General features: G+C 42.3%; 1 protein-coding gene across 3 annotated transcripts in view; it reads left to right on the forward strand.

Annotated features, from left to right (window-relative positions):
- The window catches only part of LOC138447680 (adhesion G protein-coupled receptor E1-like), a 908,650-nt gene that overhangs the window by 659,637 nt on the left and 232,381 nt on the right, over positions 1–16,632 (forward strand). For all 3 annotated transcript variants that reach the window (XM_069603943.1, XM_069603945.1, XM_069603944.1), the window contains 2 exons: positions 4,393–4,539; positions 4,950–5,008. In XM_069603943.1, coding sequence (XP_069460044.1) covers positions 4,393–4,539; positions 4,950–5,008 — 206 coding nt within the window. The remainder of the gene's footprint in view (positions 1–4,392; positions 4,540–4,949; positions 5,009–16,632) is intronic.

A 16,632-nucleotide genomic window follows, 5' to 3' on the forward strand; every position in this document is an offset into this window, starting at 1 on the left:
CGGCCGTGTAGCCTAAGTCTGGTCTTTTTCTTCAGCCAACACGGTGTGCATCCACTTGTCCAAGTTAATAGAGTACAATGAGAACAGGAGGGGTGCTAAATTGCATCCCTGCCAGACTCCCCTATGAATATTAAACCACAGGGTATGCGCCCCAGGATTGTTTCAGATGTTGGCCTTGCTATCGCTATGGAGTACCATCAGAACCCTAATCAAGTACTCTGGTAAACCCTGCTGTATGAAGACCTGCCACAGCCTTACCCTATTAACGGATGCCAAAACAGTTGTAAGGTCCATAAATGCAATGTATACTGGTTTCTCCTTAATACTCAATCAGTTGGCTATGATTAAGTATAAATGTAATGCCTAACTTGCAGTATCTAGGACTTTGTGGAATCGCAACCCGATAGTATGTTATAGGAATTTCCCCAATCAATAATATGGAACAACAACGTTCTGGCAAAGATTTTAAAGATAATATCTAACAAGGAAGTTGGTCGATATGAAACTGGGGAAGCAATATTATTTTAGATTGGGATCAGCAGAGCATTCTTCTGTGACCTTGGGAATGTATTATTATCGAGCATGACGTTTAACAGGAAATATAGGATAAGATACTAAGAATTTGGGTCAAATTTAAATAGATCCCTGGACCCCTATCAGGTTCATGGGCTGTACCCATTTTTTGGATAGAGATAGACCTCAATACATCCTCCCCCTAAAAATTGGTGGTAGAGTGGGCTCCCAGATTAGGAGGTAAAATAAAGCATGACTTTAAGGTTCCGTTATAACACGAAGCCTAGGCAATTTATCTGCATATAGCTCAGAGAAATGTGCCACCGAGGCTTCGGCCGGGACGACATCAGAAATTTCCTGGCCAACTCCATTACGTAAATGTCCTGAATTTACGATCTCCCAAAAATACCTCCCATTATCCCAAAAGGCCATCAGTAACTAATCCCATGCTGTATCTTTTTCTGTTTTTATTAGCTAGCCTGTAGTCTCTCATGCGCTACCCAATAATGCTATAGTCAGGTGGGTTCATCGGCAGTGATTTTACTAAATTCACTTAAGTATTACAGGCCAAATGGTATTGATAAATGTCAGATGGTCATATACCACTCTATCAAATATTGAAGAGGCTTCTTCCGGTTTCCAACAAATAGTGCATTTATGTTTCCGTCCTAGGGAAGGGACATGTTAACATTTGCAATTCTGTGCACAATGTATGAGGAGAACCTGAGTCTTAGAACACAGGCACATCTTGGAAAACATGTGACCATTTCTTAATTAGACCAAAAGGGTCTCAGACCCTCTCCCTGAACGCTGTCAAGAAGCGAGAGTAAGAAGAGGAGATTGATTGTGTAACTCAGAAAAGAACAGGGTAGGTTGATTCTTGCATCTTCATATTGCTGAAAACTTATTGGGCTGAAGGAAGTCTAGAAAGTCCAGCTCTTTGCTGCTGAATTGTTTAAGGGACATCTGATACAATTATGAATCAGGAATGGGGAGTGTCTGCTATAAAAAAAAAAACTACAACATGGGCTCTTCATCTCACAAAGAACAACAGTGGACGCCCAAAAGATTGACTGGAGGAACTGAAAACCTATAAGGGAACAGTATACACACCTGGGGAAGGAAGGCGCAAGGCTTCAGCTGTATGGATAAAACCACCAGACACATCTTCAAAAGATCTTTGAGGGGCCTTTGCATCATTCTTTCCAGGGGGCCAAATTGGTACTAGCTATTAGAGTTCAATTTACAGTTCATGGGAACCTTATGTGTCGCCAAACCGATCTGTAGATCAGGATTAGCCTGCCATGTTATCTATGGTTGGTAATAATACATCTGTATGAGGACCAGCTACCAAACTGGGAACATTAGAATCATCTCTCTTTAGCCAACAGGAATGCTCTTTAGAACCAAAAGGCGAAAAATCCTCAAACCTGATTAGGCAAACAGACTCTAATAAACTGGATACCGGACCTCGGGCGGTCCTATGAGACGGTCAGCAAGGGGGCAATAGATTAAGAGACACATCTTATTTATCTAGAAGAGGAAGAAGAAGAATACACTTATCTGGAGGACAATGTAAGCCAAAACGGGTAAAAAAGGACATGGACCCACTCTTTATTGTTAGCAAAATACCTGTCATGGCCATTGGGCGAGAGCATGAGAGGCCAAAGATGCTCGCTCTGTGTGCAGTATGATGTGCCCACTGTATCACAACCTAACAAAGAAGCTGATGAAGCTTGTCCTTGATGTGGAGTAGCAGTGCAGAAACCTACCTAGGGCGGATGCCTGTGGAAATCAGCCTCCTGGAGCAGTCAGCCAAGACACTAATCAAATCCCGGGACACAGGCTAAAAGGAGGAGAATGAAGAGAAGTTAGTAGTGACTGCAGAGGATGGCAATGTAGGAGTCCACATCAAGCCTGGTTCCAAAACACGATTGTGGTTACCAATTGAATACTGCATCTGCTTTAAAGTTCTGTGCATGATCAAAAGAGGTCTCTGCACGATAAGTGCAAGTTACATATCTACCTAACTATGCCCTTTCTGCCTTTAAGTGCCTAAGATCCTCGGATGAGAATGATCTTGCTCTCCATAAAATGAAGACATTACTGCATGAGGCGAATAAACCTTTGTGTGGAACAACCCCAAATTCGGGAATATGGGTCCTAAAAAGCTGAGACAGAAGGAAAATTACCTGAGGCTGAAAAATACGGTGAAAGTCTACTCCATCAAAAATGCTTTTCCTGCAATCACAAAATTCTTTCCTCGCCACATGTCCTGGCTGGAGATCCGATGAATCACTGCAGCTCCTTACCCAAGGGGCAGCAATTCCATCATCTCAGGTATCATGACACAAAAGTCACAAAAAAGACTACTTCGGCCATCTAGCAACCTTTGAGGGACTACCTCAGCAAACACAAGTAGCTGGGCTTGTAGGAACGACCCTTCCTGGCCCTCCTCAATAAGTGTATGGGTGTGGAATGGCTTGCAGTGCTACCTGTCAGACTTAACCAATTGCTGTTTATTGAATAAAGCATTTCAGGTGAGGTATTTTTTCACTATTGGTGTGATAGTGTAAGGGAGGGGTAACCAATCTCCATGCCTTACTCAGTGTATCTCAGGTATTCCTTACTTGAGACCAGTCCCCCGTAAACAGAAAATGTGGGAAGTACCCATATTCCACATAGACTTCAACAGCGACATATGGCTCCTCCCAGGTTTATGATATGAAAGTGACTAGGGCTACTTTTCTGTGCCTCCCTTTGATATATATGTTGCGTCTGGCTAAATAGGAATTTGAGTTACTTACTGCACAGAATAATTCTTTAACTGCACCAGGCAAATAGGCTGTGTTATTTTTTATTCTGTTCCACCCTTGTATCCCATACCTTCTTTGTTTCTCAGCGTAAGCTTTGTATGAACTTTTTATATTTTGATTTTTACAAGATAAGATAGATATGCCCTGCACAGTCTCAAATCACCCAGTAATGCCATCCAATAGCAGTTAAGGTCTCACATTCATGGTGTGTGTCACCATTTGTAATGTGAAATTTCATGGGTCTAGTAGTTGCATACATCGACTCTTGTAAGTTTCAGTACCACCAGCCGTTTGCTCGCATGGATACAATAGGATGTGTTTCCATTCGAACCTTAAACATTGACTATGGGCACTCTGAGATCAATCGAAGAGAAAGACATTACACATGCCCATATGTACCACGACCACACCAATGATATGATATGATGACATATCATTTATAATGCGCCTGTACACAAGTGTTTCTAGGTGCGATCTCTCAGAATATATGATATGATATGATAGGTTATTTATAACGCGCTTAATACCCAGAGGTTTCTAAGCGCGGACCCAGGGATCGAACCTGTGTTGCTCCGTGTCGTCTTGCTTCCAAGTCGAGCACGCTGCCGCTGAGCTATCCTCCCGGGATAATATAGAATTTACTTTACACAATGTAGCATGATAACTAGTGTTTCCACCAGGTGGATCTCGATGGACAGAGATAGATAGATAGATAGATAGATAGATAGATAGATAGATAGATAGATAGATAAGATAGATAAGAGGAGAGGGTCATTTTGAGGGATGGCTAGATAGATAGATAGATAGATAGATAGATAGATAGATGGATAGATAGAGGACAGGGCCATTTCAACAGATAGACAGATATGAATAGATAGATCGATAGAGGAAAGGGTTGTTTTGATGGACGGATAGACAGACAGAGATAGACAAGTAGGATACAGATAGATAGATGTATGGTTGTGCAACATAAGACAAGATGATGTGCTCTATGATCTGATAATTCCGTTCGATTTGAGAGTATTGATTAATATCCACTGATAGACTTGGCATTATGTTGCAGATATTGATGAGTGTAACTGGAACCCCACAGCCTGTGGGCCTAACACCATCTGCACCAATACACCAGGAAATCACAGCTGCAGGTGCTTGCCTGGGTTTGTCTTCTCTGCAGAGGAACAGCAACGAAACGGCAAAATCAAGTGTACCGGTAATCATTAATTCCACACATTTTGAGACTCAAAAATTCATGAATTTTTTAAATAATACGAATGGTATGAATAGCCAGTGCAACACTGCAATGCTGTTTTCCTAGGTTAATACAGCTAAACGTTTATGAGGTCATACCTTATCATAAAGAACTGAAAAGCTTGTTGATCTTACTTTTGTTTCTAATCACCTTTATTTCTTAATGTCCCCTCCTGCTCCTTTCCTTAGTTATGTATCTGTTACTGTTACTCTGTTTTACTTTTCTATTTGTATTTGTTACTTTGTTTTTACTGCTTCTTAGTGTTTACTATTCACTCGGCATGTTTGCTATCATTTCAACGTTTTACTTTTGTATTGGTTTCCTTTCTTTTAGCTCATTAACATAAAACTTAAATATTCTCTTTCTCAAAGAAAGTACAATAAACTTCAACAATGAACAGATGATGATATGCAAGAATCAGTCCAATCCGGTAGGTTGTGATGATTTAGACATTGGATCGTTTGTGTTGGTAAAAATGTTGTCAGTAGTCTGCCACACACCTACACTAGACAATGATTATGAATGTATGCCATTTTATTCTCTGTTTTCACTGCATTTTAAGATAACAGTGTACAAGATTATTTCATATGTTTGGGGGCTGAAAATCAGTCATTTGTACCATGACATGCTTTTTATAAAAAATAAATAAAAAATTAGGAAACATATGTTTAGGTTACTTAAAAATGCTATTGTGAAAATGGCTTTAGTGCTCCTTGAAGGAGATAGCCGTCACTGTTGTAAGCTTGTGCTGTCACTGTTCCTCGTCCTTACCCCGTATCGATGTAGACTGTATTAGCAGAGCTGCGGTAAGCAAAGGGCAAGGGGATAGATCAGATACCGGCTACTCTTTTGAGTACACTTGCCAACAGTGCATTCCGTGCTGAAATATGGCTTTCACCGCTGCTGTCGGGCCCCCACCCCAGGGATTAAAGCCATTCGCACCCCAGGGTTTAACCGAGTGAGAATGGCTTATTTTATTTTCCTCCAGAAATTCTCTGGAGAAAAAAGAAATGCCTGCCACCATAGGAAAAGGGGACTAAGTCCCCTTTCCATTTCTATGGCGGCAGCTGGGAGACGGGAAGAGCGCTGGGAACGGAGCAGAAAGCTCCGGTCCAGCAGGTTAGTGGGGAGGGAGGGAGTGGGGAAGAGGATGAGTTTTTTTTGTTTTGCTCCCTGTTGCCTCCCCACATTCGAGGAAAAAAAGATGACACCACCTGAGAATAGGCCTGGGGTGGCTGGAACAGTGAGCGTGAATGTAGGTTCTGCCCCTCTATCACTACCACCTGATTGGCTGAGCGCCCTTCCCTGGGCCCGAATGTATAAAGAAAGCCTTACTACCAACATTACAGCCCTTTGTAGAAGGTTGGCTAATCCAGGAAGAAGGAATTCCTGGCACAAATGAAACTTTGGAGCCTGCAGCAGAGGGGTCTAATGGATGGAAGGTAACCGCCACCCAAGAGCGTGGTCCTGAGATGAAGGTAAGGGCTCTATCACCATTAGTGCTTGCGCAGGGGGGAAAGGGAAGCCTTATCCGGGGCTTCCAACCTGTAAGCAGATTTCAGCAGGTGCAGAACTCAGTGACTATGATTTTGCATGGACTTAAAAAGGTTGAGTACATCACTCTAGGCTGTATTGGCTACCAATAGGACAGAGCATATTTCTCAAAAGCCTTATCCACAAGATCATTCATGGTCATCATGATAATCCTTTAGTTGGAAGGATACAACATTACCAACCATATAGATCCCTGACATCGCAGTATTCCTTTATTCTTACCATCACAAGTTTTTCAAAGAAATAGATTTGCAGGTCAGACCATCTAAGCTATGGAATAAACTGTCTGCTGCAACCAGATCAATTGGTAATCTTCTTACCTTTAGGAAGTCTCTAAAAACCTTCTCTTTAACATTTATGTTCCACCGCGTGCTTCCCTGATCCAATCATTTCCATCTATATATATGGCAATGGTACTCAACTCATCCTTCATCTAAATGGTACTCAGCCCAATATACTCTCTAGCTTTCCCTCCTGTAAGCTTGCACTCTCTCGATGGATGAGTAACAACTTTCTGAAACGTAACTCTTATATAACAGAGGTTTTCATCATAGGCAATTACCCCTCTGCATGGACTCCCAGTGGTTGGCCACCTTCTCTGTCCTCCTACGCACCACAAGTCACTCATCCCCCAGAATTAAGCGTGTTTCCACCCTGTTTTTTTTAATACTACGCACTATTCTTCAACTCCTCCTCTTCAGCTAACATTTCTGCAGTCACCGCACCGGCCCAGTCTCGCTTAGACTATGGCAACTCTTTCTATTTTACTTTAATATAGTTTTCTGCTAATTCAGAACACTGCTGCATGCCCCATTTTTGGCGACGTTTGTAAATAAAAACACATTTCACCCTTCATACTTAAACTTCATTGGCTGCTCATTAAACAAAGTCTGCTTTAAATCTGTACGTATCACTCAATGCTCTTTCTATTCACGCAGACCTATAAGTCCTCCTCAAACTGTTCTCTCACTGTTCCCTTTATCGTAATGTTTGTTCTACTTATCATCATTTTCGCAACAAACCACGCTTCCCTCTGCTAAAAATGCAGCTGCTTTTTTTCATTTTTTCATTTCTTGCTGCCTCGACTTGGAAAAAGCTCATGCTCTCACTCCGCTCTATCTCGTGCCACCTTTCCATTTCACTGTCATCTCAAACCCTGGCTCTTCTCCTTGTCACACTCATCACCAAGCAACCAGCCCAATGGCGTATGAGCGCTCTACAAGCGGCCCTAAAATAACATAATATAAGTTCCAGCACTAACACTTAATTGTAAAGTGAAATGAGTGCCATATTATGATCAGGCACTCATGTCTCATTAAAGCTGGTTCCCTGTGGAGCCAAGGCATGGCTGGATGCACTGCATCTGAAAGGGATGATCCTTGGTTGTAAAACACCAACCATATGAGGCCCAGGCATACTAATCAGAAGAAGCATGGCCTGAAGTGTGTTTTTCAACTTGTATCGCCACCAGTAGTAGAGGGGGACACCTTTCATCAAGCATTCAATTTGACACGTGGCCACGCCTCTTTATCCACCCCTAGCCCTCGCCTTTACCCGCCCCTATACATTTGATATACAGTTTATATAATTTTTATAGAAATTTGATATATTGTTTGATATAATTTTTTATGAAAATGTATATAAAAATGATATAGTTGATAAGAATCCCAAGAATGTTTAATATATATTTTATTAGAATCCCAAGAATGTTTAATTTAACTTGATCGCAGTCAAAAAAATAGCCTATACTTTTTTTAATATAACTTTTATATAATTTTGATATAAAAATGGATAACACTGCCGTTGTTGTGTATAAATAGATGATCTAATGGATTAATTAACCCGCAACAAACAACTTTACCTTCACCATACCTATACAAAAGCACAAACAGCTGGCTTTGGCAATGCTCATTCTGTCAGGATCGGCTCCGTTGCCGCAGTCCACATCCCCACCCACACCTCGATAACCCTACCTTTTACAAATGGAATAGTGCTTGCGTTTCTTACCCCGAAAGCCTCACGAGTCCCAGGCAAATGGCCTGGCAGTATTCGATGCACAGCTTCCCAGCTGCTGCACTTAACTATACTCTTTTAACTTGGCCAAATCCTCGTATGTGCTCAGACCGCCATTCTGTGCTCTTATACTGTGTGAACTTGTGCAAATCCTCATATCTGTATGGATTGTCATTCTGCGCTCTGTGTCAGCTTGTCCATATCGTCATAGCTCCATGGATCGCCATTCTGCTCTCTCTCAAAGGGTTCTCATATACGCAGCTCTGTGCTGAGTGCCACGGAAAACAGAGAGAGCATTGATTTAACATCCAGAGTTGCAATACTCACAGCACAGGGTACATCCAAAATCCAGCTGCTGCGCTTTGTCCAGTAATGCTTTCCCATGAATTGGTGCAGTGACGCTACCGGAACTAGCAGCATTTGCTGAGGCTTTGCATCCCTTGAAATCACGAACAAGCAACTCGCCCTATTGAGGAAATACAAACATAGTTTACTTTTCAAAGCAATGCATAGAGCAGAGGGGGGTTCCAAATCTTCATATTCCTTCTAAGCCAACGAAGATTGCATCATTCAACGTGTGTTACATTCTTTATTTTAACCAGCAGCTGAGTAAAAAACAAAAACAACTAGCAAGAAAAACATTGGTAGTGGGAAGTTCAGGAATCCTGCAGAGTCATCACTGATCCCCAGCCTAAAGTCTCCTCCTATATGGCCAGGGGACAGAAGCGTACCTGATCCTGATCCTGGGGAGGTATTCTGAAGGTGGATCACATGGGAGGAGATGTCTGTCAGGGCAGAGTGGTGAATGCGACAGGAGAGAAGCAATATACTTCTCTTTCTTGTGAGGAAGATCCCTTAATTCCAAAGTTTTTAATGGCATGCTGTCATTATTCTGAACCATCTAATTGTAAAAAAAAATCCTTTTCAGTCCTCATCTGTACATGGTAAATCTAGAAAATATGAAATATCTGATGTTCATGGTGAGTGTATTTTAAATGCAAATTTTTAACAACGTGACTTAAAAATAGGTGAAACTTATTAGGACCAAGTGCCTGAAAACCTCAGGTACTGTGACAAGGAAGAAGCGCATGGAGTTCATGTGGAGGAAATGTGACGCTAAGAATAATGTGCAGTCTAGTTGCCACAGACCTAGTCAGGTGTGCAGGGCATTTAAATCCATGGCTCATCTGCAGCAAGAGGAACAAAGGAGGAGAGAGAAGGAAGGATGCAGATTGCACAGAGTAGGAAACGAGTGCAGTGGCAGAGGAAATCCTACGAAGAGTCGTGGGGAGAATGGGAAATGCCTGCCAGAAGCAGATTGGTGGAGTTCTGCACCGGAGAAGAGGAACTCCAGGGAAGAGAAAGCAAACAGTGTGCAGCAGGTCTATCAGAGGAGACATGGCCCTGCAGAGCTGCGTGGATCCTGGCGGCAAAGGTTACGAGAGCCAACGTAGGGATCTAACGAGACTCTTCCCAGAAGGGGAAGCTGGCCCCTAAAGAGCACACCACCGCAGCCACTTGGTGAACCGGTGAGACAGCCTACAAACAAAGGGGGCACCAGGATGTGCAAACACATTAAATAATGTTTGGAAAACATTTTCAAATACTGACCTAATAGTACTGAATAGAGAAGGCGAACATGGTACAATTCTCCAGACCTCAGATGTTAATTGGAGGAAACCTGGAACCAGCATTGTCTTAGTTAAAAGACATTATCAAAAGAACCGGGCAAATATGGTACCATTCTCCTGACATGAGAGGTCAGTTGAGGGAAACCTGGAATCAACATTGCCATAAGCCACGAGAGATTGTGAGAGAAACAAAGAGGCAATAGTTGTGCAATTCTCCTGACATGAGATGTCAGTTGGGAGAAACTTAACAAACATTGCCAAGAGCCAAGAGAGATTGAGAGAAAGGTTGACAGACACAGCTTGAACAAACCTGCATATATGGGATGTCAGTATGGGGGCGCTTGGCACAAGTAACAACTGAAGTCAACAAGTGGTATTATTGAAGAAGTACAATTGTGTGATACTTCAAAGAAATATTAATGTTGCATAAAGACCTAATAAGAGTATTAAAAAATTGTCCTAGGCGCCCCTCTGCGAGAATGAACATGGTGCATTGACCTGTTCTATGGGAAGGTACCCACTCGAGAGTCCGCAGCCACACTTTAGCTCCCCGCGCCACACCGTGCCTCCCCTTTTCACTCAGCACGCAGTACACAGTGTGTTGACCTCTAAGCCACATATAAGATCAGCCAGAGTCTGAGATTTGGGCAAAAAAAAGTCTGGCCATAAGTATGGGCTACATTAATTGTTGACAGAGGAGTTCAGGCATAGCTGCCTAGGATACATGGATGTTATGTTTCTGACAGCCTGGGGTAGATCAGCAGGATGTTCATGTAGCGATAAAAGCACTTATTTTAACAAAACAATGGATATTATGTTTTGACTGTTTGTTATGTCTGCTGGGGATCAACAGCCGCTGCGGGTTGCCTGAAACGATAATATCACTTATTTTAACAAAACAAATCTGGTTATGTTTTGATGTTTTGTTACAACACCTGTGAATGAACAGATCCGATGAATGATTGTGGGCTGATACTATCTGGGAGGGGTGATGGACGGTTGCATTACCCTTAAAAGGTGCATTGCCGCATGGGATGTTAGATTACAGAAAGTTCTTAGAATTTTTCCAAGCAGGGGTTGAATTTCTGGCAACTGAGAGCCTAGTTTGCGAACACTGGAAGCCCAGGGCCGAAAACCCACGCTGACTGAAGGACCGGAACAAGACTTGCAGTGTTGTTGCTATCAAATGTGGCGTGTTGTGTTTCTTCTAATTTAAACCCTTTTGCAACCGTTTATGCTTAGTTCTCGGTTTAGAGATGTTTCCCATTTTTGGTTTCACCAATTGCATTGGGTCAAATTTGCACTCTTAGATCTTTAGGAGCACATAAGTAGGGTCCATTTTGGATTACTATCATATAAACCGGTCAAAACATTATACCAAAAACAATGACCTGTCAAGAATGTCCCTTCCCTCATACAAAACCATAGATCCAAATAACAGGGATAGCAGCACACAGATGCACTAAAATACAAGTGGTTGAAAATACCTGTATAACCCTGCGAGATACCCCTCAATTCTGGGGGGTCCAGCAAGGGCCAATCGTTTTTGTGCAGCTGCAATAAAATAGCCAAACGCAGAGTGCTTCTGGTTCTTTAAAAGCCAATGGCATTTTGGGGGATCCACCACAGTTCAGTTCATTTTATGATTCAGCAAGCCACAGAGGATTAGGGTGACCACTGCAGTCTCAGAATTACTTTTGAGGTGCTTCAACAAGATTGAGCGGATCGGCACCCTGACAATGGAGTGTGGTTTTTCCGGTTCTGTAATATGTCTCAGCACTTGCCACCAGGGGAATGTCTCAGCAAGTAGACAGGGTTCTTGGACGTGCCAGCTATCTGCGATTCCAAGGACCCACAGAGGCGATGGTGCCCATTGTTTTTTCATTGCAAGGGGCTATGCATCCAGGGCACTGTGGATGCCAATGCTGCAGGCTGCCCCCCAACCATGGAATGTCACAGGGGGATTCAGAATGGGGTACAGGCTGTGTTGGCGTATATGACAGTGTCTTTGAATGTTGATTCTTGTTTTACAGGGGCAGTAATGGTGCCGCCATAAGCTAACTGATTCATTATAGCGCTTAAAGGTATGTTGTGTGTCATACACAATTAATGTGGGTTTCTAACCAGCATTTAAAGGCATATTATTGAATAAAATACACAAAATTGTAGCATGTTTTTATTCCCAGTTTATAGGTAAATTAGAGAATGCCATGCATTTTAGATTTTAGTTTTCCATGTAGCGCTTAAACGCTAAATAAAGAAGCACAAGCTAACTGTTTGTCTCTATAAAACGCTAAAAGGCAATGAGTAAATAGGCATGCACGAGATGGAAAAGGACATAAAAGCTGTGAAATGTGTATAAAAACCAGTGCGATTAAGCCCTTTGTCAGTTATTAACGGTGCGTATTTATATTAGCCCTTGCTCTCGCAGTTTTGCACACTTTACCCGACACATCAGAGTTTGCTTTATCATCCCCAGAAGGATGAAAGTCTGAGGTCAGTGGGGAGTTAATCTCGTCATGAAGTTCGCCATAGATATCTGCAGATGGTGCATTAACCTATAATTATTTGGTGTTATGGATACCAGGCTACAACATCTGTTTGAGTATGTGCCGGCCGGCCTTTTCAGCTACGGCAGAAACATTTCTGGAAAACTCCCACACAGCTATGACTCATATTGCCAACAGTACTGTTTGGTTGTACAGATGTTGGCAGCATCCTTATACCACCTTGCACCACCAGTTTAAGCACCTTCGTTTTGTAGAAGGTATGCTTGACACTCTCAATGACGATCGTTTACTACCGCCGAGCATGGCGAATATGGTCATCGTGGATGATTTGATGATGGAGGGTGGACAGAGCGCCGAACTAGAAAAAGCCTTTCCTCAAAAGTTCCATCATTGCAATTTAGGGATTTGTTATATCGTGCAGAACCTGTTCAACAAGGGTAGGAGAAACACATCTATAATGCTAAACGCTAGTTATATAGTGTTATTTAACCCCCCCAGGTAAACAAAAACTAGTCATGATAGATCGTCAGATGTATCTGTCCAAAACGTAATTTTTTTGTGGAGGCTTTTGAAGTTGCGGCGACCAGTAAGCCCTACAGATATCTGCTGGTTGATTTAAAAACAACCCCTTTAGATGATTATAGATTGTGCACCGATATATTCCTGCCGGTTCTTCCCACTGTTTACCCCCCTAAAAAGGCATCTTAAAAACACCATTAATCGCAATATTGCGTCAGTAGCGACCGTTCTTTCGAAATGGCAGCATTCATATGGAGAAGCATTGCACTGCTCAAATTGCTTGTAGACACCACCCTTCAAGAACGCAAGGGCATTCTAGCTACAGCGACTGACGATTTGGTGGCCACCATTTTGGAGATTTCCCAGAACACTTTAACGGGGCACATCCCTCTCAACACACTGCCAAGTAAGTGTGTTGAGAAAGAAAAAGGGTGTCATCAAGAAACTGGTCAATAAGCGGATATTTCTATGGGCTAAAAGAAAAGTGGTTTTACAGGCCGGTGGATTTATAGCATCTCTCATAGGCATAGCCCTACCGCTAATCACCAGATTTCTTGGGGGTCGGTGATGGAGTATGTTCACAAGATGTATTTGGAGGAGAAACACCAGTTAAAAAGTCTAGCGCCCCTCCCACCCCTGGAGGTTTGGGATATGCGGAAGATTGCCGCCATGCGGCTTAACTCAGAAATGAAAAACGTTTTAAAGAGGACTGATTTACCGGTGCATGATAAACCGGGCTTGTACATGGAGATTCTATATAAATACTTAAACGATGCTAAGGATGGCGATGCAGAAAAAAACTAAATAGCGTTATACATGCTCCCAAACGCAGCTAGTGGTGTGAAGGCTCCACCGGCAGCAGACCCGGATGTGACGGACATGGTCAATACAATTAGCCAACACTTTACACCTAAAGCTGAACTACTGCTCGATAAAATGGAACTTGACAAAAATGTGGAAGCATTGACCGATAGGGGAAAGTTTCTCTACAGAGGTAGGGTTATAAGGGGCTCGACCCTCCACGATCTAGTACAGGATTTTTCGAATTGATTGCCTACCTCGACAAAAAATGCCTCATGCGGATGGAACGAGTTCATGCAAACAGTTGCTATACCAAAATCCGTTGTAGGTAATTTCAACCAACAACGCCTTCTGGAGCGGCTAAAAACTGGTGCCCCCCTACTAACCCATAACAACACAGCCCTCTAGATACGCCTATGAACAAACCCCGATCCTCCAGTCCCAAAATGAGGCGGAATACCTGGGTGTTTAAGGTATCTTTACTCACCCCTTCATGCCACTACGACGGCCCTGCCCGCTATACCTCTGAATCATCTAACCTGGCAGGAGATATGTCCCTCCTAGATGGCTGTCTGGGAATTGGTTGTCTCATTAATGTGACCGACCCGTAGTCTGAATGTGTATGTTTATTTTTTCCTTTTTGTATTGCAATGTCTGTAGTATAACCTTTTTTTCTTTTTTTAATAAAGATGTCTTTTTTTATAAATAAATATTTTTGAATTAATAAAACGGACTGGTTCTTTATTAGGTTGTCCTATATATTATGTATGATAATAACGCAAAACGCTTGTCGATTTAAAAACATATATTTTATTGATATATGTAACACTAGATAGATGACATACATTTGCATTTCTGACAAACAGTCTTCTTGATCAGTACATGTTGTGCATTGTCTTGGTCTTGTTAAAGAACAACATCACTATTTGACCGCTTTGCTTACGATAGTTCGAATACATTTTCAAAACGGCCGATCTCCTTTCCGATATTTGACTGATAAAGAATATACAGTGTTGTATGCCGGTCTGGCTTTAGAGTCCTGCACAAATACGGTGGTATAACGTAAATACTTTGCAGTGCTTTTCACATAATCCGTTACAACACTTGCGTTTTTGGGGTGTTGCAGGAAGTATGCCAAACTGTCAAACATTGTTAGAGTATCACTCTCCAGCCACAAAGCTACCCAGGGCCTACAGACCAGTGTTCACCACCAGGTTAACGGGGCGAAACATAGGTAGTCGCGTGGGACATGTATCGTTGGCATGCAAACCGTGAAATGTTTTCTGAGCGTGTTTATGGTAATGCAGACATCCTTTTATCTGTAGACAATCCTTTAAATATCAAAGAGTATCGAAGACGCTCTATACTAGCAGTGAGTGCGTAGGTTTCTTTCAAACTTTATCTTAGCACATAGCTTCCCACTCTTCAAGAGGTTTGAAATGACTCACTGATGTGTTTTTGGGTCTTAGATCGAAGGCCACTAGGGTATGGCTGAGGGAATATTTGCTGTGTGTGAGTGGAACCGATGCATCACGCAGGTGCATACTGTAAGGAATGCATGTTATCAAATAGTAAGACAGACACAAGTGATCACAGATCAAGGGTGTTCATTTGACTCCACTGGGTTTAAAAAGCACCTATCTAATCCTAAATCTAAAGATGGGAGCCAGTTACGACCATCAAATAATAATAACACAGTCCTAGTGGTGTCTTGTCAAAGTAAAAGGGCCTATACTAATAAACCTATTGCCAATCCTTACTTCTAAATACAAATAGTGTGGGAAATAATGTTATGCAAAAGAAAAATGTTAACAAATTATATTTCAGGATATTCTAGCTTTTGGCTCCCCTTCCCCACTTTTTCAGAACGGGACAAGGTGGCACACTTGAGCTTAGTGCACTCCCTGGCTTCTCTAGCATGAGGGTGCTGTTCAAGACTACAACATCAGGACCTTCTGTGCCAAGGTCTCTTTGTCATTCAAAGTGGCTTTTTTCAGGGGGCATAATGCAACATGACAAAACAGTACAGTTCCTTTCTTCTTAGGATTGTCACTTATTCAAGTTCTCGGGTGATTTACTATTCACCCCTAGTCCCCTTCCGCAGGGCTCAGACCCACTTTAACAGAAAACCTTCAATTGGTCTCCCTCTGCCGGGCTCAGACCAAATTCACATAGTTTTCCAAACCGCCTCTATTTCATCAAAAGCGAAGACTTTCGACTGTGCGCATTATTTTGCTTGACCCGTTGCATGACCAATTCGATTCACATTTATTAGTTCTAATTCAATTGGTCTCCCTTTGTCGGGCTCTGACCAAATTTATGTTCTGTTCTTACTTCTCAGCTGGATACCTTACAGAGACCACTCCGTCAAAAGTATTGTAGCTTGCTTTAAAGTTCACTCATCAGCAGTTTAACTTCACTCACTCGCGTCTCTTATCACATGCGATTTAACTGTATCTAGTAATATGGTCACCAAAAAAATGCAGTTTTTATAATAAATCGCTGCAAAAAGTGTGACCCCGTAAAACCCGGTAAAAGTGTTTCCATTATACCACAGAATGGGTCTGGGGGTTGTGATCCTGCATCCATTACATGAACTTTGGGGGCCACACCATGGTCTTTAAGACCCGATTTCTTTTAAAACTACAATTTTTGCTGTGACTTATTTACATGAAACCGTTTTAACAATGTTCGTTCCAGTGCTCGCCATACAATGTTGCTGCTTGCAACCATGGTTCAACACCAACCAGTCTTGTATCGGTCTCCCCAACTCACTAGTTGTGTTGCTTTCACTGAAGCAGCTTTGTTCTTGGAGCCAAGAACGGTACCACAGTGGCTGGTGATTCTCCCCGCCTTGATTGATGACGCAGGAGGGCCCCGGTTATCTCTGACACACAATGCAGGATTCTTCAGCCTGGTTTCCTGGTCTTATGCTTTCTATCAAGGTTTCAGGAAAGTAATGGTTACTTGTCGAAAAGGTCAATGGAATTTCCCTCCTTGCGATCACTTTTGGTTTTGCCTCCTTT

The sequence above is a fragment of the Ambystoma mexicanum genome, chromosome 3q (assembly GCF_040938575.1).
Source record: "Ambystoma mexicanum isolate Mex_15411 chromosome 3q, UKY_AmexF1_1, whole genome shotgun sequence".
Classification (NCBI taxonomy): Eukaryota; Metazoa; Chordata; class Amphibia; order Caudata; family Ambystomatidae; genus Ambystoma; species Ambystoma mexicanum.